Genomic DNA, 24,437 nt, shown 5'->3' on the forward strand with positions numbered 1-24,437 from the left:
TCTCCAATATCGTCTCCTCACTCTCCCCCTCAGTAACTCCATTCCAGCCACATTGGATTCCTTGCTCCTCTTCACCCTAGGATCTATGCATTGGCTTTTCCTTCTGCCTGGAATGTTCCTCCCCAGATACTAGGTTCCCTCTTTCTTCTTTTAGAATTTTACTTATTGGTGCCTTTTCAGTGAGACCTTTGCTCTAAAACTGCACACACCCCGACCACCCCCCACACTCATTTCCCTCTCTGCTTCAGTTTTCTCCATAGCAACAATGCCCTCCTCCAGCTGACACCCTAGATGTTGGACATTTGCAGGGGCTGTTGTCCCTGGAACATCCAGGCCACATGCTTCCAGGCCAGCTCCTTCTCATCATCCAGGTGCTGCTCAAACATTATCTCCTTAGAGATTCCTCTTCACCACTCCCACCCCACCCCACACAATTACATTTTCATTCAGTCTTTACAGCATTTATCAGAATCTGAAATTATCTTGTTTATTAGGTTACTAGTTCATCTTCTACTAAAGCAGAACGTGAGCACCATGAGGGCAGGATCTTGTCTGCTGTGTTCACTGCTGTATACCCAGCTCAGCACCAGTCTCGGCAAGGGGTATGCAGGGCTCTTCAGAAGCAGGTAAGTGTCCAAACAAACAACCCTTGTTCTGCTCTGAGGCTGTTTTATTGACTGCAAAGATTCAAGCTGAGGGTGGCAGGCACCTGGTACCCAGGGGAATCAGGGCTGATGGGGATCTTGGGCCCACCTTGGCCCTAACGTTCGTTCAAGGGGTACCTAGAAGGGAGTGGTGGGAGCCAGCCCCATGAGGGAGGCTCTCCTACGCCCCAGGATGGGTGGCAGGGCTGAGCCATGCCCCTATGTGATCAGTCTCTTCCTCTGTCTTCTATCGTCTGTCAGATGACATTGTCTGTACTGGTCCTTATGCACTGGGGGTCTGACAATCCAGGAGCTCAGGCTTGGCATCCAGTGTGGGAGGTAGAGGACCTTGGGCAAGGACCACAGCTATGTCAGGCTCTCCACAGATGATGGTGAAGGCTTGGGATTCCTCAGGTCCAGAGAACTGGGCAGTCCCAGGCAAAGTGGTAGAGATGGAGAACACAGGGGAGTGAGGGGAGGAAAGGAGGAAGGCGGGGGAGAATGATGAGGAACAGGGAGGCCAAGGTGGGAGGGGGTGTCAGGAAACAGAGAGAGATGTGGGCAGAGAGAGATATGGGGAAACAGGGAAGCAGATGTGACAGCCAGCGAGACATTCATGGGGGAATAAAGAGGTATGAGGAAACAGAGATGAAAGGGGACAGAAACATGAAGAGACAGATATGGGGATAGGATAAATGTAGGGGCAGAAAGATAGGGACATAAGATATGGGGGACACAGAAAGATGCAGTGAAGAAAGACATAGGGAAATAGGGACATAGATGGGAGGACACAGAGATTGGAGGGCATGAAGACAAAGATGAATGGAGGAAAAAGGAGGAGATTGAGAGACAGGGATCGAGTGGGGGTAGGGGAGGCAGAGAAAGACGTTAAGCCCAGGAGCCCTGGAAGGCTTCATGAAAAGCCCCCAGCCTGAGTTTGAGCTCTGTCCTTGCCCCATTGTATGGCCCTCTTGTGCCCCAGTATGATTCAGGCCACAGTCTCAAGTATAAAGCTCCAGGGGCAGCCACACTGCAGCTCCAGCTGACTGCTACTAACTGGGAAATGAACCCAGTGCTGTTAGATCTGCTGAGCCTTCGGGAAAGACCAGAAATTATTTTAAAGCACTTCAGAAGTCATACAAACAATATCTGTGGGCCATGTCCAACCCACTGGCTGTCAGGCTGAGACACCTTAGCTCAGAGGTACTGTCAGGGTTCCTTTCTGAACCCCTCCTCCCACCTCTTTTGTCCAGGCAAGGCCAGAGCGCCGGGATCTCAAGCTTGGCCTTGGGGTTTTAAGCAGAGAAAAGGCCTGGACAAACTTTGATTTTTAAAGACATGATAACTCTCTTCCCCCTCAAAAAAATATTCAGCAGTAAAATAGAGAGGCAAAAGGGCCTTAGATAGGGTGTGGGGGACTCTAGCAGAGCGGTTGCAAACTCAAGCTCTACAGGGGCCAGGCAGGGAGTCTCCACCAGGAGTGCACAGGCCTCTTCTGGAGCCAGAGACCTGCTTTGAATCCTGGCTCTGCACCTTACTGGCTACCTGACTTTCTGTGAGTTACTGTATCATTCTGTGCCTCAATTTTTCCATCTGGAAAACTCAAAATCATAGTGAATTTTTAGTAAGTTGTTAACTCTGTCTGGTAGAGAGTAAGGGCTCCTTAAATATTACTAATAAGTGGAACAGCCAATATTCTGCCTTGACCAATAGTTGCTTGGTATTACCAGATTGGTTGTTTTTCTTGCCAAGAAAAGCTACAAATCTGGAAACATGAGTGAAATGTTCTGATTTCTAAATATTGGGCTCTAGCTTAAAGGAAAACACACATGCTGTGTGGACCAGTCAGGCCGCACTCACCGAGCGCAGCAGGTTCTGGCGTACCAGCATCAGCAGGCTCTCCCTATGCAGCTGCTGCCCCAGCTCTTCTAGAGCTCGCAGCTGGGCCTGGTGCCGTTCCTGGCGCTGCTGCAGCCTCTGTACCCGCCGCTGCAGCGCTCCCAGCGCTGAGCCCAGTCCAGCCCTGGGGTGCTGGTAGGGGACTCCAGGGCGCGGCCCTATGGGAGCCGGCGAGATGATCAAGGGGGTCAGAAACATGGTGGCCCTGGCCTCGGGGTCTCCGGATGCTGGCTCCAGCATCACCAAGTGTACAGGGCCTGGTGTCGTGATGGCTGGACCTGGGGACAGGGACGTGGCCTCCTGGGGAGGCGGAGGCACGCCTGGCTTCTTGTTGCTTCGAGGAATCCGTTGCCTCTAGAAGACAAGGCATGGGGTGAAGGGTGGACATCAGGGCTGGAGTCCAAGGGAATTTCCTCAGGAGGGGAGGGTTGGGGTGGGTCAGACTACAAGGGGGCTTCCCTCAGGTAAGGCCAGAGTTTAGGGAAGAACTCTCAGGAGAGGAGGGCTGGGGACCAGACTCCCACCTGGGGAAGAAGGGCGTTGGGAAGTAGTCAGCCTCCAGCAGTGGGACCTCCTTGCGCTCACCTTGGCAGGCGGTTTCCCGGAGAAGATGGAGGGCACCGCATCCGGCCGCAGGTAGCGAACACCCCAGCGCCACTGGAAGCAGGAGGGTGTGAAGTGCTCGCTGCACAGATGCTGGTGGCAACTGGGCACCCAGTGCTCACAGCCCATATGCCGCAGCCAGGCCTGCAGCCGGGGGCCATCCTTCAGTGGGAACCTGCCGGGTGGTGGGGTCAGCTATGTCAGGTCCAACCCCACCCCTCCCTGAGAACAGTCACATCCAGAGATCCCTGGGCTTCAAACCTCTGCCTTCCACCCATGTCACATTCTCTCAATCCATCTTTTAAATACCCAGCATCAACCTGCATCTCCCACTTCCGCTGCCCCTCTCATCCAGCCTCTACCCTCTCTTAGCTGGGTTTTTGCAGCAGCCTCCTTCCTGTTCTCCCTCCCACAGCCACCTCCCCCCTCCCCCTCAGTTTGTTCCTCCACAGGAACCTGAGGGAGCAGTTTACAAAACTGGACAAATCTATACTGTGGCAGATTCTGCATTCATGGTGGGGAGGTTATAGATTAAAAGACATTTAAGAGGGGACCGGCCCGGTGGCTCAGGTGGTTAGAGCTCCATGCTCCTAACTCTGAAGGCTGCCAGTTCGATTCCCACATGGCCCAGTGGGCTCTCAACCACAAGGTTGCCAGTTCAATTCCTTGAGTCCCGCAAGAGATGGTGGGCTGCGTCCCCTGCAACTAAGATTGAACACGGCACCTTAAGCTGAGCTGCCTCCCGGATGGCTCAGTTGGTTGGAGCGGGTCCTCTCACCCATAAGGTTGCCGGTTGGACTCCCACAAGGGATGGTGGGCTGCACCCCCTGCAACTAGCAATGGCAACTGGACCTGGAGCTGAGCTACGCCCTCCACAACTAAGATTGAAAGGACAACAACTTGACTTGGAAAAAAGCCCCGGAAGTACACACTGTTCCCCAATAAAAGTCCTGTTCCCCTTCCCCAATAATACAAAAAAAAAAAATCTATGTCCCTGGAACCTGCAAATGTAATATTACATTTCACGACAAAAGATTGGATTAAGTTAAGGATGTTGAGATGGGGAAATTATCCCAGACCATCCAGGTTGGCCTTAAATGCAATCACAAGTATCTTCATAAGAGGAAGGCAGAAGAAATTACCAGACAAAAGAGAAGGTGACATGACCATGAAGGCAGAGATTGGAGAGATGTACCCACAAGCCAAGGAATGCCAGTGGACACCAGAAACTGGAAGAAGCAAGAAACAGATTCTTCTCTAGAGTCTCCCAGGGAATGCAGTCCTGCTAACCCCTTGATTTTAGCCCAGTAAAACTGGTATAGACTATGAGAGAATAATTCCTGTTTTAAGCCACCAAGTTTGTTATAGCAGCTACAGGAAACTAGTATAGTAATAAAGGGGGAAATAAAAACATATATTCAGATTTGCTTGTATTTGCATAAAGAAACACTGGGAAGCACACACAAAAAAACTAAAGAAGTCACCAGTGGGGAGGAGGTGGATGGGATGGACAGAAATGGGGGCCAGAGCAAGAATTCTCAGGCAAAAGGGAGACAGAGAGGGCAAGGTGGGGGGCAGCTGGTGAAAGACGACAGAAGGGCTGATTCAGAGAAGAGCTGTGGCACCCAAAGACCAGAATAGCAGGGCCCACGGCGGCTGCAGTCCCTTTAGCCTCGGTCTTGTTGGTCATCTTATCTAGAGCATGGAGTGGCATACACTGCTAGAAGTTCTTTCCTTCCTTACTAATGTTAACTCAAAATTTCTTCAGGGTGATTAAATGCTCAGCTAAAAGACTACATTTCCCAGCTTCCTTTGCAGTTGGGGGTAATCAATGATAAAGACCCCAACATTGGGTGGGGTTTCTGGGAAGACTTTGTAAAGGGGACTGACTCAGTTTAGAGTTTCAGTCCCTTTTGCTTTTCTTCCCTTTTCTTGCTACCAGGAATGGTAGGGCACGATGGCTGGGGCACTGGCAGCCATCTTAAATGGAAGCTACCTGCTAAGATGATAGAGCAGAAAGAGAGGACCCTCCTCCCTGATGACCGTGAAAGCCTCTACACCAGTGATGGTCTGCCAATCTCTGTCCTTGTTTTATATGAGAGAAAAATCAACCCTGTGGTAGGTAGACTGTAGTATTGTTCAAAATATTTGCTGACCATTCCCACATGAAAATTACACATTTCCACTCCACTGACCCTGTTCATAGACCCTATGGCAACTGTACATAGTAGCCAGATGACTGTATAAAAATCAGTTTATGTCTGTGTTATTTAAGTTGCACCAATGGCTGTCAGGCTGTTCCTCACAAAGGCTAGTTCATTTCCATCTCAAGGCCCATGCCTGAGTCAGTCTTGCAGAAGCCACTTAGCTAAGAGTTGGGTGAGGAGCAGGCTTGCCATAAACTTATTTTGGCCGACAGAGTGCAACTGACATGGGTCACTTCTAAATATACAATTTACCAGGAGCCATTGGGTGATTCTCCCCACTTGCTCTTCTCCCTAGCAATACTCCACATAGGGGCGGCTTCTTCAGCCTGAGTCCACAATTAAGATAGTATGGAGTAGGGCTACAAATGACCTGCAAAGGGCATAGTGTGAGCAAGAAATAAACCTGAGATTTCGTGAGTTTGTTACTACAACATAACTTAACCATGCTGATTTCTACATACCCCGTTTGTTTAAGCCACTATTATTTCAGGACTTTGTTACTGCCAACCAGATCCAATTCCTAAATGATACCCCCTGATTAGAGATGACTGTCACTTGTTCTTGAAGGGCCTAAAACAGAACTAATGTTTCCTTTGGCTGCTGGGCAAGTTATTTCCTGGCAGCCACTTTCCCTGATATGTTTCACCTTGTTCCTACATAGCATCCATGCCCTTTCCTGAATTTCCTTTAGAAACTGCTCTTCATCCAACTATTAGCTAAGTGGCTTCTGCAAAACTGACTCAGGGGTGGGTCTTGAGGTGGAAATGGACCAGCATGTGTGAGGAACAGCCTGGCAGTCATTGGTGGGACTTAAATAACAGACATAAATTGATTTTTATAAAGTCATCTGGCTACTTTGTATCGTTATCATTGTTCTCCTTCCTATTATGTGTGAAACACTTAGAATAGTGCCTGGCATACAATGAGTGCGTCTAAGTTGTTGTTGTAAGGGAGGCAAGAGTGGAAGCAGGGAAATCAGCAAGCAGTTATCACAGTGTTAAGAGATAATGGCTGTGACAGCAGAGGGGACAAGAAGTGGTCAGACTGGGAAAGTGTTTTTATTTTCCTTATTTCCTACTAGTTTAGTTAGGAGTTTCCCATTTGTGTTGCCATTTATAACTGTGTTGCCAAGGTGTTAGGCGTTTTGTTGTGATTTTTACAGGATGGGAATGTATCCAAAGGGTAGGGTAAAAGGATGGGATAATGGACTAAATTGAGGGCAATGGTGCTAAAGAAAAGAAAGGATTATGGATGATGTCCAGATTGTGTATTCATTTCTTTAATTTCGACCCCTCACCTATCCATGAGCTCTGTCAGGGCAGGAACAAAATCTGTCAGGGTCCTTTGTGTCCTGCAGGAGCTTGCTTTCTCCAGGGAGACACTCAGAGTTGCTGAATTAACAAATGGTGCCAGAATGATATATTTTATAAAGCAAATCTGGACACACTGATTTAGATTTAAAGACTCATATGCAATCCTCCTACCCTGTACCAGGGTCCCTCAAGGCATTTGTACTGTTGGGTTTCCTGGGGAGCCCATCTGAAATGCGTTCATTGAATTCATCCAACAAATATTTACTGAGCAGCCTCTATGTGCCAGGCACAGTTCTTGGTGCAGGGGACACAACAGAGAATAAGACAGACAAAAATCCCTACCTTCATGGAGCTGACATTCTAGTGGGGGAAGACAATAAATGAATACATCAAATAGGTGGCTTGCCAAACAGTGGTAAGTGTAAAGGGAAAACTAGAGCAGGAGGCAGATAGGGAGAATATGTATGGATCTGGGAGAGGGTTATCATTTTACATAGAGTGATGATCATAAAGGGAAGAATTTTCCACACAGAAGGCACAGCACAGGCAAAGGCCTTAGGGCAACAATGTGCCTGGAGTGCTAGAAGAGCATCGAGTAGGCCAATGACACTGGAGCAGAGTAAGGGGCAGGAGGGACATGAGGTCAGATATTGGGGATCCAGTTCCTGTAGGGCTTAATAGGCCTGCTTTCTGCCTGCTCCAGCCTCATCTTCTTGTCTTTTATAGAGTGAAGTGGGAGCCAGGGGAGGGATCTGAGCAGAGAGGAGGACGATGATCTGACTCAGGTGTTCACCAGATCCCTGTGGCTGCATGTGGGGAGTCTCACCAAACAAAGGAAAAAAACAGAAGTATTATTTGGGTTTGGGGGAAGAGTGAAACTTAGATGAGATATAAATAAAAGTGGATAGGCTCAAAGCAAAGTAGAACTGTGCGCAAAGGGATCAATATCAAGTCTGGATTGTAAAGTGAGCCCAAGATCCTGTCCACCAGGAAGCAATCAAGTTTATATAGATGTGGAACACTGTGTCCAGCAACGCCTTACTTGAAGCTCTGCACCTGGATTGTAAATCAAGGCTGCTTCTCTATGTCAAAGTGACTTAACTCCTCCAGGCGTTATAAGTGAGATGTCCAATTCTTATTGATATAACTTCAAACAGCAAAGTTTAGTCTATGATTTTAGAGAACAAAGTTTCCTAGTGAGTAAGAAAGCAGTAGTCACTCAAAGAAGGGAAGTTGTGTCACTTTACATCTGCAGCATGTCCCTGAGAAAAATATAGAAATATTTTTTCCTATTAACTCTTCATCTGGCTTTTTCCCGTGTCTATTATTACAGCCAAATAAATGGGAAGGCCGACTTTTTTACAGTTCAAACTAATTTTTACTTTCTCAAGTGTGGGGAAAGAGAAGAGGTAAGGATGATTTTAAGGTTTCTAGCCTGAACAACAGGAAGGTTGGAGTCAGCTATTAACTAAGATAGGAAAGGTTGTGGAAGGTTTGGGAGGAGGCAAGATCAAGAATTTGGTTTCGGATGTTTTGAGTTTGAGATGGCTCAAATTCGTGGAGATGACCCCTGGTCAGTTGTAGGCTCTTACAGAGCCTGGACCAACCTCACTTCTCCCTACACAGCACTCCCCTTTTTCCGCTCGCCCCGTTCTCTGCCTATTTCCTATATCAGCACCTTTGTATGTGCGATGCTTACTGGTGAAATGCTGACAATACCGTCTCTTCACCCTGCTAACCCTGCTTCTAGTATATATGCTGCCGAAGCGAGCACGCTAACCCTGCTTCTAGAGGCCTAAAAGCTGGACCAGGTGCGGGAACAGCTGCATTTATTATAGGGCCCCGCCCCCTACAGGGCCCCGCCTCCCTGCACGCCCCGCCCCGCACTTGCGCTCACTTGTAGAAGCTCACAGGGCGGTTGTCGGCGCCCAGTCGGCCGGCAGTGTTGGAGCAGTTCGGAGCCCAGCAGTACTTGGGCATGGCTGTCCAGCCCCGTTGAGTTTTGCACAGTCTGCAGCCACACTTTGGTCGTCTCCGGGAGCCACCGAACCCGCCCCGCCCGCGCGCTCTCCTCCTGCTTCATGTGAGGAGCTGGGTGCCTCGTCACGTGCCGCGGGAGGGTCGAGAGCGCCTGCGTACTACCCGGCCTGACGCCTTGCCACAGCTACGCCCTGGTCACGTGGTGAGTGGGGGAAAAAGAATACGTCTTCTTCTAGCCACCCGGACTTTGTCACAGGTTTGGGGAGAGGTGGCGTCACGGCGTTTCTGAGCCAGCGCCAAATCGTCAGTCTCTTTCGGCTCCACCTTACATTTACATCCGGGAGATTGCCACTGCGCGTATAGTCACCCTGGGGCAGCAGCAGAAAGTGAGATGAGGCGACTTTGGTCTTAGTCACGTAAAAGTTAAAACCAGTATGTTTCAGTGAATGATGAAACACAGATTGGATTAAAAAACGCCACCATGCTTGGTCAAGCCTCAAATATACTAATTGTGGCTCCTCCCCGCCAGACACGCCTTTCCGCCTCTTAGCCCTCATTGGTCAAAAGCGCCACCGGGCAGCTCTGAGATTGGCCAGACCAGTGGCTACCGCATCCAATGGGCGGCAGCGCCGGTTTTCCCGCGGCTGTTCGTTATTCGAGTAGGTCTTGGCGGCGGCGGTGGATGAGTAACGGTCGCCCGGTTCCGATACGACGATGGCGGCCTTGGGCTCCGGGGGCTACGCGCGGAACGATGAAGTCGAGAAGCTGCCATCCATCATGGCGGGAGTTCCGGCGCGGAGGGGCCAGTCCTCCCCGCCCCCCGCTCCAGCGCTCTGCCACCGGCGGCGGACGCGACTCCCGGCGGCGCCCGAAGACACGGTGCAGAACCGGGTAAGGAGCTGCTTGTCCTGCCCTCTCCTGGTCCTGCCCTTAGATCTTTGGCTCCGCCTATCAGCTCCTGACTTTTCCACTCAGGCTGCTCTCTGGACCCGCCTCAGATATAAGCCCCGCCCCCTTGATCAAGGCTCCTCCCACTTTCCGTCTCATTCTCTCGGGTACTGTCCGTCATTCCTAGTCCCACCTCTCAATCCTTGGCCCCACCTTTAGCCCTTGGACCATTTCTGGGTTCCTCCCTGGTCCCATCCTTCAGAGTGTATTTTAGTTCTAATCACCTCCTAGTCCCGCCTTCCTGCATACATATCGCTTCAGTCTTTAGACTTCTTTCTGGGCCCTTCCATTTTTGTTGACCTCGCCCCCGCCAGGTCTTTAGGGTCCTGAGGCCTATTTGCCCCAACTCTCCCTCACCTGTATCCCTCCTTTCCTTACCCCCTGCCATCTCTCTTACCAAGGTGGGATTCTTACTCCATATTGCCATCCAAAATTATGGAACGGATGTAATATTTGTAAAATCTCAATAGCGCTGCCTGGAGGGGAGGGCATACAGAATAGTTCCCTAAGTCCTGAGACACAGAAACTTTGGAGACTATTTTAGAGTAGGTACGTAGAGGGAATTCCATTAGCACAGCAACAATTTAAAAAATTGTTCTCCAGCTCCCTGAGCCACAAAGTCTGCTTTTATAATATGCAGATAACAACACCCATACCATGGAGTTGCAGGGAGACAAAATGAAATTGTGAATATGACTTGCATAGCAAGAGTCCAGATAAAGGGTGGATACATGATAGCTGCTAGTAGATCTTGTTTCTGCTTCCTGCTGCACTTTGATTTTTATCACCCACTCCTGGCTGAAAGGCCCTGAGCAAGTGGCCCCTGCGCACCTGTCTGGCGGTACCTCTCTCATTCACCCTCTCACAAAGGTCCACTCACACTGTCCTGTCTGTTTTCCTGAGGCGCCAAGCTCTTTCCCTCCTCCTAGCCTTTGTGTTTGGTGAGTTCTTTGTCTGGGCTGTTTGTTGCAGTCTACCTGGCTGGCTCCTCATCCCTCAGGTCTCAACCCCAGCCTAAAACAGACACCCACCTTCATCTCTCACCCAGCGCCCTATATTTCATAGCCCTCATCTTGTATGTTCCACCTGAAAGTGCCTTATGAGCTCTAAACTATGTATAAAGTAGAGGAATAATGATAAGAATACATCTTAAAATCTCCCTGTTAGGAACTTTTCTGTGTCTCAATTTCCTCGTCTGTAAAATGAGGATAATAGTATAAATATGCTCTTATAGAGTATTTGTGAGGATTAAGTGAGGTCACATATCTTAAACACTTAGAACAATACGTGGCACATTGCAAATACTCTATTAGTGTTAGCTACTACTGTTATGATTGTGTATTTTGGGTAATTGATGTCATTTATTTTCCTTGTTTGGTGGTGCAGAGTCCACCTGGCTTGCAAAAGACCTAGTCTGAAAATTACCAGTTATACTAATGCCCAGTAGTGTTGATTGACAGATAAAAAAAGTGTCATTGCTTGGTTGCCTGGATTAGAGTCCTGGCACTACTTCCTGGATGGCAACCCTTCTGGGCTTCTGTTTCCTCACCTGTAAGATGGAAATGATGATGACAGTAATGACCAAAGCACAGGGTCATTGAGAACATTAAATAAGTTAATAGTTATAGGTATTTGAACAGTACCTGGCTTCTGGTAAATGCTCAATAAATGTTAGCTATTATTGTCTTATATTTGCCTTTCATTTCTGAGGCCAAGGACTTGCTTGAGAATATTTTACTTTATAATTAGAAACTAGTCTATTCAAAATATGAAAATATCACAGTTCTGTTTGATCAACCATGATGGGGGCTGGCCCATTTAGCTTACTTCGCTTAGAGAATTTTTAAATTTTAAATGTGATTGTTCACTTATTTCTTTAGTTGGTGAACCTCTAGACTATAAATTCGATGAGGGAATGGACAGTGTCCACTTTTGCTCACTGCTGTGTCTCCCCTGCAGGGCCCAAAGTCCTGGCTTTGGAGCCAGACTACCTGAGTTTGTATCCCCATCTTGCCACTGCAGGTGTGGGACCTTGGGCCTCAATGTCCTCATCTGTAAAATGGGGCTGATAATAGTGCCTTCTTCCCTGGCTTGTTGTGGGGGGGTTTCAGGTCTTTCAGCCACACAAAATACTGAGAAATTATTTAAAGGTCACCTCCTCTGTGTGGCCTTCTCACCTTCCCCTGTGCTCCCAGTTTCCTTCCCTGCTTTGCTTTTCTCTATTTCTCCTATCATCACCTGATATCTATTTTGCATATTTTTTCTGTTTTCTTGGAATGTCCTTTGTCCCATTGCCGCCAGAATGTGAGCTCCAGGAGGGCAGGGATTTTTATCTGTTTCCCTCACCATTCTATGCCCTTCACCGGGTGCTGTGTATTGGTCAAAGGAATGTTGCGGAAAACAAGTCTTAGCTCATGGTAGATGACCATAGAAGCTCAGTGAGTGTATTGAACATCACAGGAACTGAATGGGTGGCTGAAGTGGCTATGCCACAGGGGGCCTGCTGGGGCAGGTGCTTTTGACTTGGTCCTTTTCCCTGCAGGTGTCACTGGAGAAGGTGCTTGGCATCACAGCCCAGAACAGCAGTGGCCTAACCTGTGACCCCAGCACAGGCCATGTGGCCTACCTAGCAGGGTGAGTGAGTGGGTGGGCCTCAGCCTTTCCATCTGTAGAATGCAGAAATGCTGCCTACCTCTAAGGGCTGTGGAGAGGATTCCATGGGTCCATCTGTGTCTGGAACAGTATCAGGCATGTAGTGAGCGCTATGAAAGCCTGCAGGTGAGAGGTGGCAGCGATTATGGGAAAGACAGATGGTTAGGACCCAAGCTGTGGCGTCAAATGACCTGGATTTGTGTCCCAGCTCCACCAAGTACCCCTCTCTGACCCTCTGCTTCTATGTTTATAAAACAGAAATAGTGATACCCTCCTCTTGGGTAGTTGAGAGGACTGAAGGACATTCTGTAACTGTCTATCCCACAAATACTGATCTACCCTGACACTGTCCTAGGCACTGAAGGGACCCGAGACTCTATTACTTAGTCTTGGGGAAGTAAGCAGTCCAGGGTAGAGAACAAGGGCAGGCTCTTGAGTCTGACAGGTAGATATTCACATCCCCACTCTGTCCCAGACCTACTGGGTAGCCCTGGGCAAAGGACTTCTTCTCTCTGGGCTTCAGTTTCTGCATCTATAAAATGGGACTAAGATTCCTGACCTTACCTGACAGTTGTGAGGATTTAAAAAGATTGTGCACATAAGGTCTTTATTAGCCCAGGGCGTGGCGGGATAGTTACCACAAAAGACGTGTTGCCTATTTAAGAATGTATTAGTAATAATGTAAAGTGCCCTAGAATTCTCAACATAAACACCTGGAAGAGGAGGTGACCAGAGAGAGAATCTTTTGCTCCAAAGGAGCCTTGTTTATACGTGGGCTCTCTTCTGTTGGGAACAGAATCATCCTTGAACCCCAATACTCCCCTCAGTTTGGGCACATTTTCCTCTTTCTCCCCAGCTGTGTGGTGGTGATTTTGGACCCCAAGGAGAACAAGCAACAGCACATTTTTAACACTGCCAGGTAGGCTGGGGCATGGGTATGGGGTAGGGGTGGGACCAGGGTCCTGGCATATCACCCCTTCCCCACATTCTGTGGAAAACCTCGTGGGTAGGCGACTCATTCATTCACTCACCCGTCAGTTCAGCAACATTCACCGAGTATCTGTTCTGTGTTAGGTACTGTCCTTGTTGTTGGGGACACAGCAGTGAACCAAAGAGGAGAATCTCTGCTCCCTGTAGAGCTGACAGCTCAGCAGGGAAGACAACTTATCCCGAATGGCTAGTAAGCCCCCTGTGACCATTGCTATGAAGGAAGTGATGGAGACGTGTTAGGGCAGCTTTGCAGGCAGAGAGTGGGGGGAAAGCCGTAACAGAAGGCTCTGGGAAGGCCTTCCCAAGGCTGAGACCTGAAGGAAGTGAGGGGATGACCCATGTGAAGGTGAGGGAAGAGCATTTCAGGCAGAGTGAACAGCAAGGGCCAAAGCCTGACAGTAGGTAAGACTCTCAGTTTGTTTGAGGAGCCGCCAGGGATTCATGTGCATGGAACGGAGGAGTAGATGAGGGACAGAGAGACAGGCACCGGCAGAAGCCACATCACATGGGTCTTGGGGTGGGGGGGTGGATGCTGATTGCAAAGAGAAACCACTGGAGGGCTGTTTATAGGCTAGGAATATGCTTTCCACATCCCAGCCCTCCAGCGCGCTCTATCTCCCTTCCCTGTTTGACTTTTCTCCACAAAATGTACTCCTTTCTCATGTGCTATCTAATTTCCTCACTGATGATATTCATTGTCTGTCACCCTTCCACAGTGTGAGGGCAGGGACTTTCTTTTAGTTAATTTCTATGCCCCTGTCACTTAGAGTGGTATCTAGCACATTGATGGCACTTATTATTTCATGACTGAAAGTGATTTAGAAAGAGCCCTCCTGCTGCCAGTTTATTGGGAACGGCCCTTGGCCCTGAGTAGGCCCAAGTTGGTGCCCAGCGGTCTGCCTTGGGGCTGCTTGATCACTATGTCATCCTGGGGCTTTGGTCCCAATTGGGTTGTGACCTTTGGGGACTGCACGTCACTCAGTGGCATAGCTGAAGCTTAGCTCCTGTGGCCTGCTTTCCCAGGTGAAAGGATAAGGTGTGGGTTTTCCCCTTCCCTTACAGTTCCTAAGCTAGATTCCTTAAGATATGGCAGGTCTCTATGGTGTGGCAGACACAGGTTCCCTCTTGGAAGGGGCTTCTTGGACGCTTGGCTCCTGACTGTTGGTTCTGTCACTGGTGGCGTGGGCAGAACTGGGTTCCAGTGATTTCCGGTGAGACCCTTCTTTCCAAGCCTTGGCATCCTCTAAAACAAAATAGCTACCTCCTATTGTGAATGTGTTCTGAAGGCAGCAGTTGCAAAGCAGAGTCCCTCAGACTTGTCTGAAACAGTGTGTTTTAAAGATTGGACTTGGTTGAAAATATTTAAAGTTTTTTTACACAAAAATCCATCTGTCTCTTTCATTTTGGAAAAGTGAGAGATTCTGGTCCCTGGGGCCCACATTCCCGTATGGCAGTGATGTGCTGGAGCTTCATGGAATTTGTCAGAACTCCCATCTCAGCCAGTCCACCTTGGCCAATCCATCTCAGCCTCCATGTTGCCTCCCTGATGCGTGTAAGGATTGGAGTAGGTAACCTTGATCTGAAGCAGATGGCATGAAAAAGGTCCACTCTCAACCACTGATGGGTCTGTCTTAGGAGGTGGTGTGGCCACAGTAGAGGTTTTACCCTGGCTGCAATTCAGTCACCTGACCCCGGTCCTCACTCCCAAAGAAGGCCTAATTATTGGTCTGGAGTGAGGCCTGGGCATTGGCAACTTTTAAACTTTTTATATTGAAATAATTTCAGACTTACAAGAACAGTACAAAGGGCGTATGTATACCTTTCACTCATATTCCCCAAATGTTAACATTTTACCATATTTGCTTTATCATTCTCTGTCTATATACGTATTAATGTTTGAATCATGAGAGTAAGCTGCCGGCATGATGCCCTTGTATCTCTAAATACTTCGGCGTGTATTTCCTGAAAAAAAAAAAAAATAATAACATGGTCCTTCAAAACTACAATACTTTCAACAAAATCAGGAAATTAAAATTGGTACATCACTACCATCTACTCCTCAGTCAAGTTTCACCATTTGTCCCAAAAATGTCCTTTATAGCAAAAGAATTCTGTCCAGAATCATGCATTGCATGTCATTATCTCTTTATTCTCCTTCAGTCTGAATCTGTTCCTGCATTTTTTCTTAATATATATATTTTTAAAATTTTATTGGGGAATATTGGGAAGCAGTGTGTTTCTGCAGGGCCAATCAGCTCCAAGTTGTTGTCCTTTAATCTAGTTGTGGAGGGCGCAGCTCAGCTCCAAGTCCAGTTGCTGTTTTCAATCTTAGTTGCAAGGGCACAGCCCACCATCCCATGCGGGAATTCAACCGGCAACCTTGTTGTTAAGAGTTTGCTCTCTAACCAACTGAGCCATCCAGCCACCCCTCTGGCAGCTCCAGCTTGTTGTCTTCAATCTAGTTGTGGAAAGCACAGTTCACTGGCCCATGTGGGAAGTGAACCGGCAGCCCTGTTGTTCAGAGCTTGCACTCTAACCAACAGCCATCCGGCTTCCCCTCTTCCATCTTTTCTTGACTTTCGTGACCTTGACACTTTTGAGGATTACAGGCCAGGTATTTTGTAGAGTGTGCCAACATTTGGGTTTGTCTGATGTTTTCCTCATAGATAGATTCAGGGTCTGCATCTTTGGCAGGAACTTCTCAGAAGGAATGCTGTGTTCTTTTCAGTGCATTCTTCCTATCACGAAGTTCATAATGTTGATCTCTCCTATGACCAGTGGTGTTCACTTTGAGCCCTTCGTTTAGGAGATGTCTTCTAGGCTTCTCCACCGTGGAAGCCTTTCTTTTCCCCTCTGATTAATATCGTAGGGGGAGCTTCTCTGAAATTCTGCGGATGTTACCTTGTTCCTCACCAAACTTTCACTCATGAATTTTAGCATAGCTTTGACATTTTTCTACAAGCTCTCTAGGGAATTCTGACATGTAGCCAGGACTGAGAACCTCTGACCTTGGGGCCAGGGCTCTGCCCTGTGTGGTTGGATAACCTTGGGCAGGGGAGTTCCCTGTGTTGAGGTCTCCTCATCCAAAACTGGCTGAGAATCCTGACTTCATGGAGCGTGTGTGAGGAATCAGTGTAGTGACGCCCATATAGCATTTGGCAGAGGGCTGGGCATAAGGTCAGGGCATGTGACAGTCAGGTTAGGAGTAGCTGCAAACAGTAGAAACCCCACAACAAACATGGTTCAAACACGGGCATGCTCTTCCTGCATGTAAGAAGTCTGGAGGTAGGTACCCAGGGGGCTGGTGTCTATTCAAGCGTCAGGGATCCCACTCCTGTCTTTCTGTTTCCACCATGACTATTGTAAGGCTTCTGTTTTTGAGGTCACTGCATGACCCCAGATGGAGTTCTGACTGACATGTCCTCTTTTCAGAAGGGGAATGAGTGGGGAGCAGGGCAAAGAGTTCCCTTTGAGAAGCTTTTCTGGAAATTGCACACAGCACCTCTCGTTGGCCAGACTAAGTCATGTAGCTGTACGTGTGTAGCTACAAGAGAGGTGAGGAAATGTACTCTAGCCAGGAACATTGCCATCCCAGTTAAAATTGGGGTTCTGTCAGTGAGGAAGGAGAGGCGAGTGGATGTTGGGTAGGCAGCGCACCTTGTCTGCTGCTGTAGGAGCGGTGGGAAGCCACCAGAGGGTTGAGTTGATGATGATCCATGTTCTCTGAGATTGTCAAAGACTTAGCTCAGAGCTGCCTGCACACTCATTTACTCATGTGAGGGAAACAATTGCTAGACTGTTAAGGAACAGAGACGAAAACAGGGTTAAAAGAAAGAGGAGAGAGAAAAAAGCAATGCAGTCTGGGAATAGTGAGACTTGCTGTCAAAAATCGTGCAAACTGGTCTGGTCAACCAGTCTTTGTGCGGGCTAGCTGAGAGTATCAAGGACAAACACGTTGGTTGTTGATCGGTTTTCTAGAACACCTTGAGCAGTTAGCAGTAGAGCACGTGCTGCAGCTGTCTCGGTGATGTCTGCTAGGGTCCTCCCTTTAGCACTACTTCCGGAGTTAGGCCAGGTCTGTGCTATTTCCTGCATCTGAATTTCTCAGTGTTACAGAGCTGGTAGGGTCTTAGGGAGCCCACCCCTGCAGAGGGAGAAGAAGGAGAGTCCTCATTCAGTGTCTACCCCATCTGGGTTTGAGGTTTTAGGGAGGAAAGGGCCTTTGCTTTTACAAAACCCCATGCCCCTTTCTCCTGGCAGCAGGGAATGTAGGAACACACTGTGTGCTATGCTGGGCTGGGCACACTGGCAGTTCTGGCTCCATGGGAGCTGCTGGCGCTTACCTCTCGGCCGGAGCGAGCCGGGAGCAGAGTGCTGTGAGCACAGCCAGGCTGAGGTCTGGCTATCCACCCTCAGTGGAACCAGTGATCAATCCCTTTCCTTGCCCCCAGGAAGTCTCTGAGTGCTCTGGCCTTCTCCCCTGATGGGAAGTACATAGTGACGGGGGAGGTGAGTTGTGGTCGTGAATGGGTGGGGAGGGGTATTGTGGCCATTCTTTCTATCCCTCCTGGGCCTGGGGAGTCCGTGGAATAGCTCCTTCCTGGGCCAGAAAAGCCTCGTGGCAGATGGGGGAGGTGGCTTTTGGGCACACCCTGGGGCAATGCCAATTTCAGCCCTGCCAGCCCCTCTAGCCCTGCCTGGTGCAGAACCCAGCAGCACTTCATGGCCCCACCTTCCCCAGAACGGGCACAGGCCTGCTGTGCGCATCTGGGATGTGGATGAGAAGAGTCAGGTGGCGGAGATGTTAGGCCACAAGTACGGCGTAGCCTGTGTGGCCTTCTCCCCCAATATGAAGCACATTGTGTCCATGGGCTACCAGCACGACATGGTACTCAACGTCTGGGACTGGAAGGTGAGCCAACTGGTGGGCATGTGGGCAGGCAGCTAAATGAGATAACGGGAAAGTGCTCACTCATCCGGCAAACATTTATTGAGCACCTACTCCGTGCTGATCCCTGTTCTAGGCACTTATTGTAGGGCATCTGATGAGTTCTCCACGATGGAATATATCATTATTTTTATATTGACCAGCTGTGACCTTGGTCAAGTGACTCTCTGTGGGTCTGTTTTCTCTTCTGTAAACTGGATATAATAGCATCCATCTCGTTGAGTTGTGAGAATTCAATGAGCTGATATGTAAGACTGGACCCTGGAACAGCTAGGGGAGGACTTGGAGTCGACAGAAGTGGGTACCAAGTCCTGGCTGTGTTCCTAACCTGCTGTGTGACCTTGAGCACATGACATCCCCCCTCTAAGCATGGCAGGGTGGGAGAAGGAGCACCTCCGTGATAGGGCTATTGAGGGAATTCCATGAATTATGCTGTAAAGGGCTAAGCAGGGCCTAGTGTCAGAGCCCTGTGGCAGCCATGCTTGTGTTGTCCTTACTTCCCAGCCTCAACACCTCGTATGGGCTGTAGAGCTTGGGCAGAGTTCTGGAACTTACTCACATGGGAACCTTTCCAAGCCTCAGTCTCCTCTGTAGTGGGAATGATAAGAGCGCCACACATAGGTTTTCCCATAAAGCAGCTCCCTGGCGGGCCCAAGGAAAACAGACTTGGAGCAGGGGAGAGGGATGATACCGGGCTGAGGGCACAGGCTGAGAGCAGGCGTCCAGGGGGTGGGTGGTGGCGTGAACTTCTCTGCACTGATTCTTCCAGAAAGATGTTGTGGTGGCCTCCAACAAGGTATCATGCAGGGTCATCGCCCTCTCTTTCTCAGAGGACAGCAGCTATTTTGTCACAGTTGGGAACCGGCATGTGAGGTTCTGGTTCTTGGAAGTCTGCACTGAAGCAAAGGTGAGTTTTTGTCCCTGCCACGTCAACCAGCCTGGGAAGTAACCATAAGGGGCAGTATGGCCTTGTTTTTTTTTACCTGAGATTTGGGGGAAGTGGTCTCAGAGGCTGTCTGGCCTCGGGGGTTCTGGCTTCTGCTTCTGGCCTGCTCTCCGAGTGCGGACTGGCAGGCCCTCCTGGGAAACCTCCCTACCGCGTTCCCCTCCTACCCCGACCATGGGGCCAGACCTCGTTCCTGGACTGCTGCCTTCTAGCCACTCTGCCTGGAAATGTGTGTTCTGTTTTTTCTTGCCTTCTCCTCCACTTGGAAGAGTTCCTTAGCGTAATCCTGTTTAGTTGCATTGTATCCTCTGGTTATGAGAGGCCTATCATGACCTTGTTGGAGTCTAAGCCATGTGGACGTTGTCTCACTGTTCCCTGCTGTGCCTCCAGGTGACAGGTACAGTGCCCCTCGTAGGGCGCTCAGGCATTCTCGGTGAGCTGCACAACAATGTCTTCTGTGGTGTGGCCTGTGGCCGGGGCCAGATCGCAGGCAGTACCTTCTGTGTGTCCTACTCGGGCCTCCTCTGCCAGTTCAACGAGAAGAGGGTGCTAGAGAAGTGGATCAACCTGAAGGTACCCCACCCTCCCTCTCTGCTTTCAACGGGGGGAAATACTCTTTCCATGACATGGTCTCCAGGGACGCTCAGCAGTGTCCCTGCCTGGTAGTTGACCATACCAGCTCTGGATATGACTTCAAGTTCTGCTTATGTGACTCTGGTGAATGACTTTCCCTCTCTGAGCCTCAGTTTCCTCATTTGTAAAATGGAAATACTGCCATATACTTCACAGAGTAGATAAGAGAGCCACATGAGATAATATAGGTAAGGCGTTCAGCACAGTGGTACCCTGTAATGGGGTCAAGGTTATAATTGCTTTCCCATCACTGTTTGATTCCGTTCACATTTCTCTCCTTTGAGCACTCGTGGCTAGTAGGACTACCATTTTTTTTTTTAAATCTGAGGTATCATTGACTTAATAATTCATTTTCAGTCAAAAAAGACTATACCAAAAACAACTAAACTAAAGGATGATACATCAATAAATGGCAGAACCACTTTTCTTCAGGATCTGATGGTTTGAGTCCAAGCTGTCTTTCCATATCCATGTTTGGATGCCCATTTGGCTAGCGACAGGAACATCTGGGTTTCCCTCCTTTTCCTAGTCCTGCTCTTGTGACTCTTCTCCAGCGCTCACCGTGAGAGTTAATGGCATGGTGTCCAGCATATGGAAGAATACCGAGTTTTATCTGTCTTTCCTAGTTGGTTAAACATCTTTTTAGTTTTTCTCATTTGCTATAATCCTCTTGCTAGAACTCATGCAGCTTTTAAGCATGTCAGAAGCCATTGACAGATAGATGTGTAGCCCCTGAGCACTTGTCTTAAATGACTCATAAATTAAGTCCCTGTAGATTTGGGAAAACTCCAGAGTTCTGGCACTTCCTGTGCCTTCTCTCTGCACGTCCTGGCAGGACAGACAGACCTTCCTGGATACAGTAACTTTTTTCTGTGCTGCTTTGAAGTATAATCTCTGTAAAGTTGTTTTTAAGCAACAGGAAATAAAATTTAAACCTAAAATTCAACCCTGTTACTGACCTTTCTGAAGTCACAGTGTGCTGAACACATATTTTCCACCCACAACTGAATTCCTCTATAGGGAGCAGTGACAACCCTGTCCCAATTCATGCTTCCGTCTCCCTGCAGGCACGTTTCCTTCAGTAGTGACCTTATGCCATATCCTGGTTCCAGAAATCTTACAATTTGCTGGGATGGAGTTCTTAGACCCAAGAAACCATAAGGCTTTTTTGGAGGCCCAACGCTGTCCTGTCAGTCCTCATGTCCCTGAATTGGGCCACACAAATCACAAAGTCCACTTGGGTCCCTTTACCCCCACAGGTCTCCCTGTCCTCCTGCCTCTGTGTCAGCCAGGAGCTCATCTTCTGCGGCTGCACCGATGGAATAGTTCGCATCTTCCAGGCCCACAACCTGCACTACCTCGCCAACCTGCCCAAGCCACACTACCTCGGGGTAGATGTGGCCCAGGGCCTGGACCCCAGGTACTACCTGGCAGGGGGCGGGCGAGGGGCCCAACCAGAGTCTGTGTGCTCGTATCCATCTGTGTTTCCACACTGGCCTGCCCCGGGCAGGAAACAGGATACAGCTATAGTGAGGCAGCAAAATCTCTGCCACTGAAGTCTTCAGTTTAGTGAGGGAGGGAGCTCAGTCATACACAAGTTATTACACCAATAATAAATGCTTTGGTGAAGTAAAGCAGGGCCTCAGGAAGGAGAGTGTCTGGGGCTTGGGGCTGTATTGATTGGGTGGCCAGGGGAAGTCTCTCTGGTGAGAAGGAGCCACTGTGGAGTCCTGGGTCCTGACAGTAAGTGGAAAGGCCATAAGGAGATAGCATACTGGGCCTGGCATGTTACAGGAACAGCTAGGGGCTGCGGCTGGAGCCCAGTGTGCTGTGGGAGACCGGAGGTCTAAGAATTGATGGATCTGGTGGGAGGAGCTTGTCCATTCTCTGGTCCATGGGCAGCCACTGGGGATTTCAGGCATTGGCATTACGTGATCAGACCTTGAGCATTAGACCCCTCTGGTTGTCATGTCAAGAGTGGGTGGAAGAGCTAAGCTATGACATACTTTTCCTTTGTTGTAAGTAAGTTTTGTGGGAACGGGAGCTACCTAAACAGAGGGTGCTACATGGCTGGGGCTGCCTCTTTGTAGAGTGCCAGACACTACCTCCTGGGTGCCTTTTCTCTCAGAGCCCAGAGGGGCTATTGAGTATCTCAAAGGACAGAGGGTAGATCAGCAACCCACAGTGGTGTGTTACAGTGGCTAGGCTGCCCTGCTCTGTGAGGCTCTGCTATGTGCTGTGTGGCCTCAGGCAGGTCACTGTATCAACCTGTCCTTCAGTTTCTTCATCTGTAAAATATAATACCTACCTCTCATGGAGATTGTAGGAATTCAGTGCAGCTAAAGTTCTTGGCGAGGCATGCAAGTAGGTGCTCAATAAACTAGCCTTTGTAGGGAAGCCCCAAGCCAGGGGATGGCTCCCCCGTCCCCTTGCACAGAGATTTTTGGTCACGTGTTGGTGGGGCCCACGAGAGAAAAGGCCTGAGGTACCGTGTTTCCCCAAAAATAAGACCGGGTCTTATATTAAGGTTTGCTCCAAAAGATGCATTAGGGCTTATGTTCAGGGGATGTCATCCTGAAAAATCATGCTAGGGCTTACTTTCTGGTTAGGTCTTATTTTTGGAGCTTGTGTTAGGTGAAATGAGGGGAGAAAAATGTTAACAGGAGTCGAAAATTCAAATGCTCTCAGGGGTTAAGTGGAAACTTCCACTTTACAATCTCTTAGAAACAAAACAAAGGAAGAAAGAAGAGGGAGAAGTGGAGTTGGAGTAGGAGAGATGAACCACCATGGCATTGCTTGGCATGAGACAGCTTAGGTGTCACCACAGGCAGCTGTCACTGCCCACAGTGACAATGATGATTGATGACCTGTGTTGTGTTGTTAGCTTCCTCTTCTGCAGGAAGGCAGAAGCAGTCTACCCGGATACAGTGGCTCTGACCTTCGACCCCACTCACCAGTGGCTGTCCTGCGTGTATAAGGACCACAGCATCTATATCTGGGATGTCAAAGACATCAACAAAGTAGGCAAGATATGGTCGGAGCTCTTCCACAGCTCCTACGTCTGGAACGTGGAGGTGAGCCCATCTCTCTTTTCCATGCCCTTGCTCAGCCTCTATCTGGGGAGTTTCTTCAGATTTTGGGGAAACCATTCAGCTATTCCTTCAAAAGATACTCATGGACTCCAGCTATGTGTTGGGTGCTGTTCTAGGTGCTGGGGACACAACTGGGAAGGAAACTGACAAAAGTCCTGTTCTTGTGGAGCTCACATTTGGGTGGGAAAGTAAACCCATAAACATCACCAATATATAACATGCCAGGTAGCTGTACCTCTCGGAAGAAAGATGAATTATAGTAGGGGAAAGACGGACCACGAGTGCTTGTTATTGTAGAAAGGAGAGTGGTCAGGGAATGCCTCCCTGAGGATGTGCAGCAGAGACCTGCAGAAGTGAGGGGATGAGAGGCACATGGCCACCCGGGAGAAAAGCAAGAGCAGAGGTCCTGCAGCAGGAGCCTGTGTCTCCCAGAGAGCCTGTTGCGGAGGCCATTTGTGTTGTTTGGTGCTTTTTTTATTTGTGTTGAAGTTTTTATTTTCCAAGAATGAAATCTGTGGGGATTTTTTCATTCTCTAAAGCTGTTCTAAGTACTCCTTGCAGATAAGATAAGACAACTGGTGGAGAAAGAATTATATTCTGCTTGTTTTTTTCCCCCTGAAAATTTCTTCTACTAGGAATGTTTGTCCTAGAGAATTTATGTTTTCAGTGGACCAAATCAGGATTGGGAAAAATAACCTAATCCTTTTGAATAAGCGTTATTTAGCCTTTTGACCTGCTTAAATCCATTTGTCTTTGTAGATCTGATGCTTCTGTTGCTAGCACTTCTCTCACTTAGCAAGAATGTTCTTAAATAACTTTAAAAATGTATGTGTAAATAGTTCCTCCTTGAAAAAAAGATGAAATATTACAGATAAAGCTAAAATCTCTTCGATCATTCCCCCCCCCCCAGTCCTGCTCTTTCTCACCCTCACCCATCCCCTGTGTCTGTGAGAACTAGAATTATGGAATGATCAATCCAATAGCTATGAGCATCCCTAGCACCCAGACTGGTGATTTTAAAATACCAATTCAAATTGAAAAACCGAAAAAACAAAACCCAAGGGCTTCTTTAAGAAATAGCTGATTCCAGGATTGGGACAAGAAATGTAAAAAATGAGGCTGGAACATCTTGTCATCCTAGATTGCAAGGTAGCTATCAGACTATTAGGGTCATGTCCCCAGGACTCAGGAGCTAAGGGGGACAGGCTGTATGTTTTTTCAGTTCGTTTTCTGTGTACCTGCTTGTTAGTTATTCATATTTAATATTTATATAAATATAATTTTATTTATTGATTATATAATTATGTATATAAATATCATTTATATGTAATATGTATGTGTATCCATCCTCAACAAAAGTATTTGTGGGTGGATCTTTTTATCAGTTCTGAAAAATTCTCAGCCAGTGCAGATTTAAGAACTGCCTCTAGTCCGTTCCCTCTCCTTTTTTTTGGGGGGGGGAGGGGAACAGGACTTTATTGGGGAACAGTGTGTCAATCTTAGTTGTGGAAGGTGCCATTCAGCTTCAACTTGTTGTCCTTTCAGTCTTAGTTGTGGAGGGCGCAGCTCAGCTCCAGGTCCA

At 48.5% G+C, this 24,437-nt stretch overlaps 2 protein-coding genes across 5 annotated transcripts in view; one reads left to right on the forward strand and one right to left on the reverse strand.

Moving 5' to 3' along the window:
* Positions 1-447: 447 nt before the first annotated feature.
* On the reverse strand, positions 448-9,235 carry THAP8 (THAP domain containing 8). 4 transcript variants are annotated; one of them, XM_081030739.1, is made up of 4 exons: positions 8,564-8,789; positions 3,129-3,321; positions 2,505-2,897; positions 448-992 (listed from the first exon to the last, which is right to left on the reverse strand). In XM_081030739.1, exons 1-4 carry the CDS (start codon positions 8,644-8,646, stop codon positions 864-866), a joined length of 798 nt encoding a protein of 265 aa, XP_080886865.1. In that variant the 5' UTR covers positions 8,647-8,789; the 3' UTR covers positions 448-863. The 4 variants fall into 4 exon arrangements, with proteins under 4 accessions (XP_080886865.1, XP_080886864.1, XP_080886866.1 ...); XM_081030738.1 differs by having other exon boundaries at positions 460-1,068; positions 8,564-9,235; XM_081030740.1 differs by having other exon boundaries at positions 465-1,068; positions 3,068-3,321; positions 8,564-8,778.
* A 125-nt stretch (positions 9,236-9,360) lies between these two features.
* The window catches only part of WDR62 (WD repeat domain 62), a gene marked incomplete at its 5' end in the record, with an annotated part of 42,294 nt that continues 27,217 nt past the window's right edge, over positions 9,361-24,437 (forward strand). The window contains 9 exons of the mRNA XM_081030737.1: positions 9,361-9,537; positions 12,137-12,228; positions 13,103-13,165; positions 17,688-17,745; positions 17,978-18,148; positions 18,954-19,091; positions 19,521-19,703; positions 21,023-21,183; positions 22,648-22,837. Of these exons, the coding sequence (XP_080886863.1) occupies positions 9,361-9,537; positions 12,137-12,228; positions 13,103-13,165; positions 17,688-17,745; positions 17,978-18,148; positions 18,954-19,091; positions 19,521-19,703; positions 21,023-21,183; positions 22,648-22,837 (1,233 nt within the window). The remainder of the gene's footprint in view (positions 9,538-12,136; positions 12,229-13,102; positions 13,166-17,687; positions 17,746-17,977; positions 18,149-18,953; positions 19,092-19,520; positions 19,704-21,022; positions 21,184-22,647; positions 22,838-24,437) is intronic.

The sequence above is a fragment of the Rhinolophus hipposideros genome, assembly GCF_964194185.1.
Source record: "Rhinolophus hipposideros genome assembly, chromosome: 21".
NCBI lineage: Eukaryota > Metazoa > Chordata > Mammalia > Chiroptera > Rhinolophidae > Rhinolophus > Rhinolophus hipposideros.